General features: G+C 41.4%; 1 protein-coding gene and 1 pseudogene across 3 annotated transcripts in view; both read right to left on the bottom strand.

The window, feature by feature from the left end:
- Positions 1–4883, bottom strand: part of ARMH4 (armadillo like helical domain containing 4) — a 141010-nt gene extending 136127 nt beyond the window's left edge. For 2 of the 3 annotated variants that reach the window (XM_070377778.1, XM_070377779.1), the window contains exon 1: positions 4728–4883. In XM_070377778.1, the coding sequence (XP_070233879.1) occupies positions 4728–4871 (144 nt within the window). In that variant the 5' untranslated portion in view covers positions 4872–4883. Of the gene's footprint in view, positions 1–3088; positions 3109–4727 lie in introns of those variants that run through there. The other variant, XM_070377780.1, reaches the window with a different exon arrangement.
- Positions 4884–12444: 7561 nt separating this feature from the next.
- On the bottom strand, positions 12445–13233 carry LOC102280227 (mitochondrial carrier homolog 2-like; annotated as a pseudogene).
- Positions 13234–14158: the final 925 nt, after the last annotated feature.

Here is a 14158-nt window from a genome sequence, read left to right as displayed (position 1 = left end):
GTGGTGTCATCTTGAAATCTTCTCTCCTATACATTCTAGATTCACAATTTCTGCAGGTCCTTCCCTCATAATATCTCTTGGAATTGTCCCTTCTTAGGAACATTGGATTGTCATTATTTTACCTGCCTCTTAATTTATTATCCTGATCAGATTCTCTCCTCTCCAATCCATTTTATACAATCTAGATGGTTTAGTCTTAAGGAAAGAAATGACAATAATAAATCAAAAATGGCATGGCTACCATTCAGGGATGCCAAGTGTTTTATAAATTATTTAATCCTTTACAACAACCTAATGATACAGGCATTGTCATTATCCTTTTCTCTCTCTCTCTTTTTTTTTTTTTTGGTGAGAAAACTACCAGCTTACAGAGGTTAATTAACTTACCTGTGTAATCATGTCTGTTAGTCATCAAGTTTCCTGTCTTTGCGACTACAACTCTACCTTCCCAAAACACATCAGTTAATGTCCCCAAACATGTAACTGCCAACCTCCATATCTATAGCACAACTTCATATCATTAGTGCCCAGTAGAAACCCATTGCCAGTTGGATATATTGCCCTCTTATGTGCCTTACTCATTTCAGCTTCCTAAGTTTTGCTCATGGCACTGCACTAGCCAGAAAGCTCTCTCCTTCTTCCCTGCCCCTGGTATCCAATCCATGGTCCATCAGGTCATGTCCTATTTACTGACTGTTATCACAAAACTGCCTGGTCCATTCTCTTCCTGCCCATCTCCTAGCTTCTCCAGTATAAATCATCACATCTGTAAGTCTCATCACCTAAAATAAGGTTACCTTCTTTGCATGAAAGCACTAGTCTTTCAGCTTCCTTTGCCATATAATTGCTAATAATGGTAGACACATAGGAGAGGTATTCAATTTTTAGTGGTGTGAAGTGAATATAAATAACCATTTGAAAGTGAAAGTCTCTCAGTCATATCTGACTCTTTGGGACCCCACGGACTACACAGTCCCTGGAATTCTCCAGGCCAGAATACTGGAGTAGGTAGCCTTTCCCTTCTCCCAGGGATCTTCCCAACCCAGGGATCAAACCCATGTCTCCCGCATTGCAGGTGGATTCTTTACCAGCTGAGCCACAAGGGAAGTCCAAGAATACAGGAGTGGGTAGCCTATCCCTTCTCCAGTGAATCTTCCCAACCCAGGGATCGAACTGGGGTCTCCTGCATTGCAGGCAGATTCTTTACCAACTGAGCTATCAGAAATAACCATTTAAGAATATGAAAAAGAAGGTTCGGAATCTCTTTTACACTGTAAGATTTTCAATAACATTTTATGGCTTATGTTTTGTCCATCACCTAGTCAATTTTGGCTACTTATTCAATGTGTGATTTTAATAATAGTAGTAATTTGTGTATTCTCATTCCTCCTGTACTTCAGGTTTTTTCAGAGTTTATTTCATTAAAAAGAGACAGAGAGATCACAGAGGAACAAGTTTCAGAGCTTCAGGTCAACTTGCTTCCCAATTACCCCTTCACCTTTCAAAATCCAATTAAGTAACAGTAATTCTTTGATTGATAATGGAAGAAGAAAACTCTTTCCCTTCTTTGTCTTAATATCTCCATTTTGTGTTTTTCCTGCTCATTAATGATTATTTGTCATTGTCTTACTTTCCTTTAATTGTTAAGGTTCTCATGGCCAACACTATCCTGTTGGTCTGAAGTGGAGCTTATCAAGACTCTGACCCTATTAACCCAGCTGTGGCACACAGCATTAAGGTAGCCCATCTCTGATTTACTGTGCTTTGGATGACTGTTACTGGCCTGATTTATTGGCTTTAAGATGATCTGACCCTACTCATCCTTCACTATAAATTAAGTGCCTGGGATGACAGATGATCCTTTCAGTAGCATGTTCAACCACAGTGGAAGGAGAGAGAACAGAGTAACCACAAAGTAACCCACAGGAGGAAAGAGGCATCCTGCTGACAGCGAAGAGGTAAGTAGGCTGGGGTCAAGATGGTTACTCGGGCAACTGCCAGCAAAGTGCTTTACCATCCCTGCAGACCACAACTAAGTTCTACACATCAAGCCCACAAGCTTTATTCTCTACAATTTAGCAGTATAGACAAAGGAAGATACCGCTGTGTATCACTCTAGAGCATCACCCTATTCCTGGTAAAAGAAGTTGGACTTGAAGATTTAAAAGTTGGCTTCAACTTCCAGCTCTACCTTGGGGAAATCACTGAAACTCAGTTTCCTCTTTGCAAAATGGAGATAATAATGTTCATTCTGTTTTCTACAAAGATGTAAGAGGGACCAAATCAGTGATAACAGACATAAAAATGGTTTGAAAAAAATGTTTACGTATCAAGCAATTTAAGACATACTGTTGTTGTTCAGTCGCTCAGTCATGTCTGACTCTTTGAAACCCCATGGACTGCACAACACTAGGCTTCCCTGTCCTTCACCATCTCCCAGAGTTTGCTCAAACTCCTGTCCATTGAGTCGGTGATGTCATCCAGTCATCTCATCCTCTGACGTCCCCGTCTCCTCCTGCCTTCAATCTTTGTAGTACTACCATGCACTCCCCTCAAAATACAGAAATGTGAGCAGTCTGAAAGATCCATAACACTCTTTTCCCCTCAAGCTATTTCCATGGAGCTTCCCCTTTCAACTTTTCATGTAGACAAAGTGACCTGGGAATTGTCTGATGTCTGCAGAATTCCATCCTAATCAATCTTGATCAACAAGCTCCTGTCCATCCATTATATACAGTTTCTTTCAACAAACCAATGTGACACTTCATTTCTGTTCTTTGTAGTTCACAAACCTCATTTGCTTAAAAAGATCTCTAAATACTAGCTGGCAGGAGAAAGTAATCCCCAGGTAGACATTTCAAGGAATAAACATAATATCTAACATTTCAAGCTGAAACTTGATTCAGATACTTTTCTTATAATCACCAAGTAAACACTACGTGAAAAAACAGGACTGACTACACATTTTAATTAGAGAATAAGCTTTCATTTTACAGAGATCAAACTCAGATTATTCTCTCTGAATAGCCAGCTTCCCTAAGTGAAACTAAACAGAATTCAAGGTGAAAAACAAAATACAATTCCTTACACAAGTTTTCAGGCAAACACCTGCTGAATAAATAGTGAAGACGACCTTTAGTTGATGAGCAGAAATTTTCCATAACAGGTAAGCCCATCCTCCACATTTTGATCCTATACTTATGTTTAGCATCAAACTGCTTCTGTAAAACCAAAGTATAACATTTAAAGATCTAGCAAGAAATGCCGAATATAATGTTAAGAACCTCCCGTGAAAACAAAGACATCCACATCTTCTTAATTGGCTCTGTTACTGTAGCTACCTTAGACTTGCTGAGTCTTGGGAGTTTTGTGAATAAACACAATCAATATCAAGTATGTTGCATAAGTGCTTGGTTCATTAATATGACAAATATAACAACTGTACCTTATGCATAAGAGTAAGTCAGGCTGCCCTTAAATTTCTATTGTGTGTAAATGTTCTGATACTGTAAAATCTCACCCAATTTTGAGTTTCTTCCAATAGATGCTACAGTGGGATTCTGCTGGCAAGTAAGCAGAAAGTGGGTCAGCGACTGACTCTGTAGGTGTTTAAACAAGACTCCTTGGAGCCCAGTATCACTTGTGATAAAGAAAATTCACAAAGGAGGGGAGACATGCAAATTATGGCCACACATTTTGCTCCCTACGGAAAAAAAATCCTTCAGAGTTTTTTGGATGGTCTTGTGAGCCACTCCCCCATTCCCTGAAGTTGCAAACTAAAACTTCCATAGAATGAAGGCAGACTCTTTAATCAGCCTTTAAATCCTCTCCTTCACAGCAGCTCTACACTAAAATGAGGAGCCAAGATCCTGGCCGATCCTTGGCATCAGCTTGGGAAGGCAAAGATTTCTTTGAGAACTCCAAACTCTTGTGGGTCCTCTATTTTGAGCGCCTGGCAGATTTTTAGCCAGCCAGATTTTTCGCTCTACATGTTCGGAATGTACACAAGTCGGGTTCTGTCAGTGACCCGGACGCACAGGAGGCATCTGGGCACCTCCATGTAGCACCTTACAATCATTCTGGAGTCTAACCCGCAGGCCCTCTTTCCAATCGAGTGACCTTTCCAAGGAGCATCCTCTTACCGTGTCCTGGGGGACCGGCAAGGAGGTTCTGTGACATCCCTGCGCTAAACACTCAACTGTTTGTTCTCTGCAAAGTAACACATTTCGGTGACCACCGCAGCCCCCACTCGCTCCTAGGCTCCTGACCACTGACTGGCATCGGGGACATTGCAATCAAAGCTTTCAAAGGAGCAGATCTTAGTCTTCGGGAACTTCTCTACCACCGCTGTGAGACGGAGAGGGGAGGGAGAGAAGAAAGAAAAGCCCACACAAAAGCAGCCAGCCCTGCAAGCTCCGGCAGCACAAAGGCCCGCTCGCTGGTGCGGAGCCGTGAGGCTGGGCTGGAGCGGGGAATGAGGCTAGTCCTCGGAGGCCTGCGCGCCGCGCCCCACGCTCTCGGAGCTGCCCCCGCGCACCCCGAGCCGGGGCACCGCGTTCTGGCGGCGGCGCGGGGCGCACGCTTCGCGCGCCCGGGGCTGCCGAGCTCCCCCGACCGCACAGCGCCCGGGGCGGCCCCGTGCCGCCGGGGACTCCGGCTCCGTCTCTGCCGGCCGCCCCGTCTGCAGCAGCTGCCGCCCGAGTGGCGGAAGCCGAGCCCGTCCTCACCTGTGAACCTTCAGCAGAGGAGCGCGCAGAAGAGAGCGGCGGCGCCCGCGCTCGGCATCCCCGCGGCGGCCCCTGCAGCAGCGGCGGCTCCCTCCGCTGTCTGGAACGCCAGGGGGAGGGCGCTTCGCTTTGTTGCTTATTCATGAGGCCGCGACTAAGGCTGGGGATTGGGCGGCAAAGATGCGCCCGCCCCGGCTCGGCGGGCACAGACAACCCGAGCCGTCGCCCCACGCCCCTCCGCGCCCACTTCCCCGCCTCCGTTCGGGCGCTGTGGGCCGAGCCGCGGGGGCGGGTCTTACCCGCGTCCGGGCTCACGAGACCCCTTTGAGACACCCAGCCCTTCTGCCTCTCTTCGCTCTCTCGGCTTCCGCGACAGTTCTTCCTTATTCCCTGGAAAGAAGAGACCAGGGCACTGTTTTCTCTAAAAGAGCCCGAATTTCTCTGGTCCTTGGTTGGGGCGAGGGGCGCAAGTCCGAGGCCGCAGGTTGTTCTTGGTGGAAACTACGGTTTTAGTCTCTTAGCCGTGCCCATAAGTAGGAACCAGTATAGTAGCCCCACACAAAGTGTTCCTTTCTCAGTCAGATAAGTAGTAACAAGAAGAACGGTTTATTGAGCCCGTGCTTCTGCCAGGCGCAATGCTAGGAGCTTCACTATTTGCAGTTGTTTAGTCGCTAAGTCGTGTCTCTTTGTGACACCATGAACTGTAGACCACCAGGTTCCTCTGTCCATGGAATTCTCCAGGAAAGAATTAACTGCAGTGGGTTGCCATTTCCTTCTCCAGGGGATCTTCCCGACCCAGGGAACCAACCTGTGTCTCCTTCATTGGCAGGCAGATTCTTTACCGCTGAGCCGCAAGGGAAATGGCTTTTATTAATAATCTCCTCAGGAACCCTAAAAGATAGATATTGGTAAACCCCACTTAACAAAGGAGGGAGTTGAGGCTGAAGGCTGTGAACTTGCCCAAGGTTTTATGGCTAACGTGGGCCCTGGGAATTCATGACTTACCTTCTTGAGTTCCTAAAGGATTCAATTTCCTTTACCTGATATTTCTAATATTGGCTAGAAGGAGGTGTCAGGAATCTAAAAGCCATTCTGGAAGAACCCTCACAGCACTTTATGTTTGCAATCCACATGAATCATCTCTTCTACTTATTAACTCTCTGCTTTATAATAGCTTGGTTCATTTTGTAGTTATTTGTAAACATCCTGAAGTCAGAGCAAGGTCTTGCACCTTTGACCTCCATATCTAACACTGCACATCTCTGCACTGTCTTCCCTATTCCACCTCTCTTTAAAATATTTTGTTTGTATTTCCAGAAAGGTAGTCAAAGAGTTCTTGAACGTGATTGAATTGAATCTGTAAGATCTGTTTTTGATATGTATTCAGTGTAATACAATATAATATATTGTACTGTGTGACCAGGCCTTCTACCTGGATTCAAGACCCACCAGGTGGATAAGCTACACATGCAGCCTGACCAGGAAGTGTTTTAACATTTTGTTTTTATGTCAGCTGTCTGAAATTCAGACCACATCTCATAAAAATAATGTTATATGATGAGATTCTCAGCTGGACCACAAAATTGATTCTATTTACCCAAATGCAGTTAAATTAATAGTACTAATTAAAAAAAAAATCAATCAGGTGGACCAAAGGATCAAGGAGAATAGGAGAAGTAAGCAGGAGAAAGGGATTCCAGCTCCCCATGCAGGGAGAGCCAGCCCTACACACAAACTTGAAATATTCAGTTTCTCTGACATCTTCCTGGCTCCCTTTCTGCATCCCTCTCAAGGATGCTAGTGTTTTTCTAAAACACCTGTGATTTTCTTAAGTCCCAGCTACAGAACTCCACTTCCCAGGCTGCCTTATTCTCAAAGTTTTCCATTCTCCAAAATTACCCTTCTCCCATAGTAGAATTCCTATTCGCCTTTTCCTTGATACAAATTATTTCAGCTTACTTTACAGTGATCTTATTGGAACCCATTTATACTCCTCCTTTAGCCTCCCCTCAATGGTTCGTATTGCTTTAAACAACTCTGATGAATGCAATTTATCTCAACAGTTGCTGTGGGTACATGGCAGTGATAATAAGATCCTTTCTTCCACTCCAGCACACACACAAACTATAAATCAGGGAAACTTACATTCTAATCAGTAAATCCACATACAGTGAATGTTATTAGTCTTTTACTAGTAAAGCAAGAAATTGTATGTGTACATTAAAAGAGTTTGGCAATACCCAAACACCAATCAAGGTAACAAGAAAGGAAGCTCAGGAAGACAATTTTGGGGTTGCCAGACTTAGTAAATTAAAATAGAGAATCTCTATTTTATATTTGGAACATACTTATGCTAAAACAATTTGTTTATCCAAAATTCAAATTTAACTGTATTTTATCTGATCATCTTTGCTGTATTAGGTCATCACCTGGTTCTGATTGATTAAAAAAACCTCTGTATCAGAGAGGATCTGGTCACATGAAGAACTGGATAACCAACCCCAAGAGCCAGAAGTGGACAATATCCATGTAAATACCACCCAGAAGTGAGTCTTTGCAATAGAATCTGAGCATTGTGGTGTCCTTGGTAAGATTATCAGTAAATCGAGTAGAAATGCTCCACAGTACAGCACCTAATTTTCTTTACCAAGTACCAAGTACTTTATCTGACAGCTTGATCCCTCATGTATGTTGCCTATAAGGCACTGCTGAAATGAGTGTATGTGAGCTGGAGTGTGTGTGTCTGTAACCAAGGTAACATCATCAAGGGAAGTACCACTTAAGGGTTCGCATTAAGGGCTCTTGAAAACCAGCTGCAAGACTTCCTCAGATTCTGCACCGCTGTTTGATGAGGATGTTTTTTGTTTGTTTATTTTTGTTTTGTTTTCATTTGAAATTACACCAGCGACAACCATGTGAGGCAACAGAACAAAATGAAATGAAAGAGGCACATAAAAAAAAAATTCTTCTTAGAAGTCTGTGTTTCCCTGGAATCTCCTCAAAACATTTCCCTCAACTTTCTGCAAGTTCTTATTTTTCAGTGATTTTCCCTTCCTTTATTTTTGACCCCTTTAAAACTCCTTCCTTGGATTTTGTTGTTCTTATAAGTCTCCCAAGGCAGCCAACAAAGAGATCCAGCCACAAAAGAAGGACAGGAGCTGCTAGAGTCACAGTCATTTGCATATTGGATATTTTCCTTCTCACTGTAAAAGCCTGTCTTTTCTTCCTGGTCTTCCTAAGTGTTATTAACACGAGTTTTGCAGCATCTTGCAGTGTTCTTCTCCCCAGGTCCTCCCTGACTCAAATTCTCTGTCAAGGGCTTTCTGTTTGCTTTTAATTTCTTAAGTTGAAATTCCTAGGAATAGACTTCCATATGCTAAGTATAATCAACTCACTCTGGGTATTCAATATTTGATGGTTGTGGTGATGATGTAGTAAATAAGGATAATGACATTAGAATAACGTTAATATGACGTTAGAATAACGTTAGAATGACGTTATAATAACATTAGAATGACGTCAGAACAAGCTGTTGAAATTCTGATACATGTTTTCATTGCATTCAAAACCTTCAAACACTTGACAGGATCTATTTCAGTACTAATGAGCTTAGATTTCTACCTTGTACTAAATTATGTGTTTAATATGAAGTTTATTGGGAGGACAAGTCAGTAGAATAAATCCAATAAAATGATTTTCTTTAAGCAAAGTTTTGGAGTGGCAATTTTTTTTTAAGTATAGTTGATTTACAATGTTGTGTTAGTTCTGGTATACAGCAAAGTGATTCAGTTTTACACATATATATATTCATATTCTTTTCCATCATTGTTTACTGAAAGATATTCAATGTGTTATACAGTAAGACTTTGTTGTCTATCTACTTTATATATAGTAGTTAGTATCTGCTAATCTCAAATTCCTAATTTATCCCTCTCCCACCCCCTTTCCCCTTTGGTAACCATAAGTTTGTTTTCTATGTCTAGGAGTCTGTTTCTATAACAGCAAATTTTTGTACACTGTAGTTGCTTTTAACTGTCAACACAAAGTCCGTAATATTTACCTACCTTTATTGTTTGACTCTTACTATGCAAACACACAGATGAATCCTCTTGTTTCTCTGCTTTGCCCTAAGAGACCTATTATAATTGTTGAAGCAGAGTATTATATGCTTTATAGTCCCTTCTTTTTAAAATCTGTTATTTTCTATATTCCCTTATTAAGTGTTAGATTTCTTTAGGCCTTGAACTTTCTGATTCTGTTCTAACAAATGGAATTTTGACTGTTGCCTTGAAAAAGCAAGATAAGAGAGGAAAGAGCTACTGATGTAGGTACAAAAGCAAAATGTTCACCAGTACAGCTCTTTAAAAAGAAACTTTTTAGATAAAGTCATGGGTGAAAACATTTATAAGAAATAAATCTTCCTTTTTTCAGCCATAAATAATGTCCTTGTGAGACTGTCAGTAAAAAAAATAAAAAATAAGAGATTTGAACATCAAAGATCTAATGTCTTCTGTGGAATATACCCTTTAATCCTAAGTGAGTTGGTCCTTATGAATAACTCTATTCAAAAATGACATCTATAACTCTAGAAAAGATAAGAATTGCCTTTTATAAGGTCGAAGAGTTTAACTCCATCTTTTCTTTTTTTTATGTACCTAACGATAGCTAAATCAATGACTTTAATAGATTCATTATATTAAATAATGAGCATGAGATATTTATTATTGACATAGGTGTGCATGTATGTGTGCTGTGTACTTAGTCGCTCAATCGTGTCCTACTCTTTGCCACCCCATGGACTGTAGCCCACCAGGCTGCTCTGTCCATGGAGATTCTGCAGGCAAGAATACTGGACTGGGTTGCCATGCCCTCCTCCAGGGGATCTTCCCAACCCAGAATTGAACCCAAGTCTCCCACACTGCAGGCAGATTCTTTACTGTCTGAGCCACTAGGGAAGCCGTATAGGTGTACACACCTACTGCCTATGTTGCAAAGAAAAATGTACTCCTTTATGCCTCTATCAAGGATAGAATTTTTAAAGATGGCTTTCCCGGGAATGGCAAAACTCAGGCCCAAGGAACAACTCTTGTCAAAGAAAGTTCTTAGAGATGGAAGTAGATTAGCTAAAGAGATTATATATTCTCTTTTGTTCCAGGTTTCTAAAAAAGGATAAATTTTATTTTGGCTGGGATGTTGGTTTCTGGTTAAACACCATTAACTCAACAAGGAAATTACAGGGATAGGTTTAAGTGTGGGAAAACTACCAAATATATTGACTATGGCTCATTATATTGTTGTTCATTATCTGGTTTCCAACAAATGTTATCTCACATTTTAAAAATGTGAGTTGGGCATTAACATCAGACTCAGGATACATTATATCAGTCTGTAGCACACGGACAGCAAAAGCAGAGAACAGGATATGATGAAGGGGTTATCAATACCATTACAATGAAGACAGTCTTGAGACTCTTAATCAGAATAGTACCAACAATTTGAACCTTTTGAACATTGACTTACTAAGGTTTAAATATGGCATGGATGTAAGTGCAAAAAGAAAAAAGATTTTCCTTCAGTATAGCACTCAACCTCCTGATAAATTCCTTGTCCGTATACATTTTAGTTAATTCTTCTGGCTACACTGTCTAAGAAACAGCATAATTGAGTCCAGGTTTCACAGTCATTAAGCAATGAGAAGCACATCATTTAATGTAGGCTATGCATTTATCTTGGCATTGAGTTTAGCTCTATGGTTAATCAATCAGCATGTGTTTTTGTTTTGTGAAAAGAATGTGGTTCTTGTAAAGATATCTAAGTCAAACTTAACTTTCCTCACAGATGTTTGTTTTAGCTGAGAGGAAAAGGTTATACACACAAAAACATTATGAATAACACATAATATAAAATTTCCTCATATGCTTCTTCAATAATCTAAAAGTGGCACTCATTTTATTATCTTTTTTCATGATACCACTACAGAGAGGAACTAGCTGATAAAACCTATGTGGAAGTCTATGCAGAAAGGCCATGCCCTGATATAGTAAGTACATGTGCTATATAAAACCATCTTCCGCTCTCCCCACTAAAATCGTAAGTTCTGAGTTAAGACAGTGTGTTTTATATAGTCTCACATCTCCCGCAACACCTACGGCAGTGCCTTGCCTTAACACCGCAGCTGTTCAAAAAGTATTTGTTGACTATTTAATTATGGCCATAAGCCTATTACCAAAATAAGCACGGTAATGCTAATCATTTTACAATTATGAAGCACAAACTAAAACTACTAACTGAAAAGGAAGTTTGACCAGTTTCAGAATGAAATGTACTAATCCCAAGCAAATTAGGAAGATATATCCCAATGGAGGGCTTGCCAGGTAGCACTAGTGGTAAAGAATCCGCCTGCCAATGTAGAGGATGTAAGAGATGCAGGTTTGATCCCTGGATCTGGAAGATCTGCTAGAGGAGGAAATGGCAGCCCACTCCAGTATTCTGGCCTGGAAAATTCCATGGACAGAGGAGCCTGGAGAGCTACAGTCCATGGGGTCACAAAGAGTTGCACAAATGACTGAGTGATTGGGCACACACACCACATTTCAGACTTTGAGACTCAGGAATTAATTATTTTTTATATCTTATAAGAAGGAATTGTTCCTTGCTTGTATACTTCCTATCTGAAACCAGGGGACTAGGCCAATTGATATATCAAGTCACCTTCCTACACAAGTCTGCAATCCTTTTCATTGGTAAAGTTCACATTCATTCAGACAGAAATGGCATATGAAAACAAGATACACCCTGAGAATAAGATTTAAAAAAAAAAACTGCTTCAAGCTGAATTCAGAACTCATATTCTATCCAGGCCCAAATCCCTTAAAATAGCCAGAGCAATAGGTTTTGTTTTCATTTGTTCTTTGTCATGACCTACAATATAAAATGGACATAAAGGATGCATTTTACAGAATCAGTTCAAAGCAATTCCTCCATAACTGGTGTATAAAAATAGCCAAAGGGAAAAAAATTTCCTTCAGAATCAGAGTGATTGAAAATATATTTCACACAGAAAAAATTATTTACTTTTGGATTGGTCTAAATCTAACGTGTGAGCCATCACCACAAAAGAAGAAATAAATTGGTCCCCAAAAGATTCCTAGTAAGGATACGTAGGATGATCACTTGATGTTCTTCCTTTCTCGTTTTGCTTTTAGGAGCTTTCTATAAGGGCCTAGTGACATGCCTTGTTTTCCTTCCATTTCTCTCTTTGTAAAAGGCATTTTAAGGCGCTTATCATTGCCAACTAATGTTCATTTTACGACACTGTTCTCAGCAGTCATCTTCCATGGACAAGCACTTCTCACTCAGATCATATTCTGCTTAGCTTATCAAAAACATAAGACTTCTTTTTTTTCCTGTCAGACTTCATTTTTCCTGTAAATTCTATTTCTGTGATCTTTTTTTTTAATCACACCTCTGCTTGATTCCTAGATTCCATAGTGCTGTTCTGTAATTTACTGTCTTCTCCAGTGTGTATATTGTTCCTAGTTTTGAAGAGGTAAATCTGGGCACTTTGGCCCAATCCTTTTTGATCTCATAGTCTTTTTTTCTCATTTTCCCAAGATCAAATGATTATTTCCAAAGCAGTAATATGGAAATCAATATTCTGTCCCATAATTCTTTGCAACTGGGACTATAGAAATGTCACTGTCCCTGCCCCTCATCTTCAAATGAACATTCTCAGGTTACAACAGTAAGTCTTCCCAAAGGGGAACTTCTGGAAAAACAAGCTATTTCCTTGGCTCATATTTCCCCCTTTTTGTAGGATGCCCAGCCATCTATCCAAGAATATACTGGGGAGTAGAAAGGCATCCACCAAGAAGCCCACAGTGGTTGACAGCCATAAGATTAGAGACAGGCACAAAGGTACAGATCAACATACTGGCAAAAGATCTGTGACAGCTTGGGAGTAACTCTTCATTTCATTCATGGTGGAAACACAAAACATCCTAGGATGCCCTCTTCCTGATAGATAGTTGCTATGGAGTCACCAAGTCCATAGTACTTGGATTCTCTGCCAGTGAGCTATACCATACCTCAGAGTGATCACGTGGAAGGGATGTGTGATGAGAGTAGCAGCAGAAGCAGCCATCACCTTTTAAACTATCTCCCCAATAATTTGGTCAAAGGAAGATCACACTTCTTTCTGTACATTTCCAGATCCTAATTCCTTAGCCTTGTCACACTCTTGGTAATGCTGTGAAACTTTACCATGGACCCCTGAACACAGTCTTGGAGTTAAGCCTGTGAACAACCCACGCTTCCCAAGGATGATTGCAATATGCTGAGCATAATAAATGAGACTAGGAAGCTGACAGAATTCCCACCCCAAAATATTTCATCCTATTGTTGAAGAAAGCGGCTCATACCCTACCAGGAGGAGTACCTTCATGTACATCAGTGGCTGGGACGGTAAGACCAGGCCCAGGAGCACCTGACTGGCTGGGTCGGCCATGAGGGCACCCGCGGCCAGATGGACAGACAGAGCCACCAGAAAACCAAACCTGTCCCAAATCATGTGTCAGGGCTTTCAGCTTCACTGCCCCACCTCCCAGTCATTGTTAGAGTATTGACTTCCAGTATGCCGCCATGTTTGAGGCAGCCGGAGGACGAGAGCTAGATTCCATGTGGCGCAACGCCCTATTCACTCAGGAGCAGTTGACAGACCCACCACTTTGCCCAAGACACAATCTCAGCAGTTGGCTTCACCTCCTCTACTTGGGAGGAGGAAATGTGGCAGACAAGAAGGCATCATAGGCAGATGATTAAAAAAAAAAGATATGGGAGAAATAAAAACACTAGAATATAGAAACATTCTCCCCATCACAAAGAAAGAAACAAAGGCAAAGAGGACTACCTCCAGCCTTTTCCTCCTCTATTCCTTCCTCCAAGCCCAGGAGCTGGACTTCCAACCACAGAAATGGAAGAAGGAGGCACTTGAGTTAGGGGATCGAGCAGGAACTCTGAGGTTGCTGCTTTCCTTCTTGTCGCCTTCTTCAGGAGCAACCTTGAGGGCAGACACTGAGGAGGTGCAGCTTAGGTCTGGGGTGATATACCTGAGACCTGCCCTTTCTACAGGAAAGCTCAGTGGGGTTGGCCAACTGTGGGATTTTCCTTTAAAACACATTGGGACAGTCACACTGGTTGTTAAAATAAAGCATTTATCAGTTGGTGAAAAGCCATGGTCCCAAGCTGTTACTCCAAGCCTTCCACTTTGCTTCAACTCCTTCACCAACTCCCCATCATCCCAGACTAAAATGTTGGGGAGCAGGTAATGCCTGGCACAGACAGGGTCACTTCTGATCAGTGAGTATCATGCTCACACCATTTGAATTATTTTTAATAGCTTCTCTGGTTAAAGCAGAACAGTGACATTTTTA

The sequence above is a fragment of the Bos mutus genome, chromosome 10 (genome assembly GCF_027580195.1).
Source record: "Bos mutus isolate GX-2022 chromosome 10, NWIPB_WYAK_1.1, whole genome shotgun sequence".
Taxonomy (NCBI): domain Eukaryota; kingdom Metazoa; phylum Chordata; class Mammalia; order Artiodactyla; family Bovidae; genus Bos; species Bos mutus.
The sequence above is the reverse complement of the archived record's forward strand: the minus strand, read 5'-3'. Positions and strand labels throughout refer to the sequence as shown.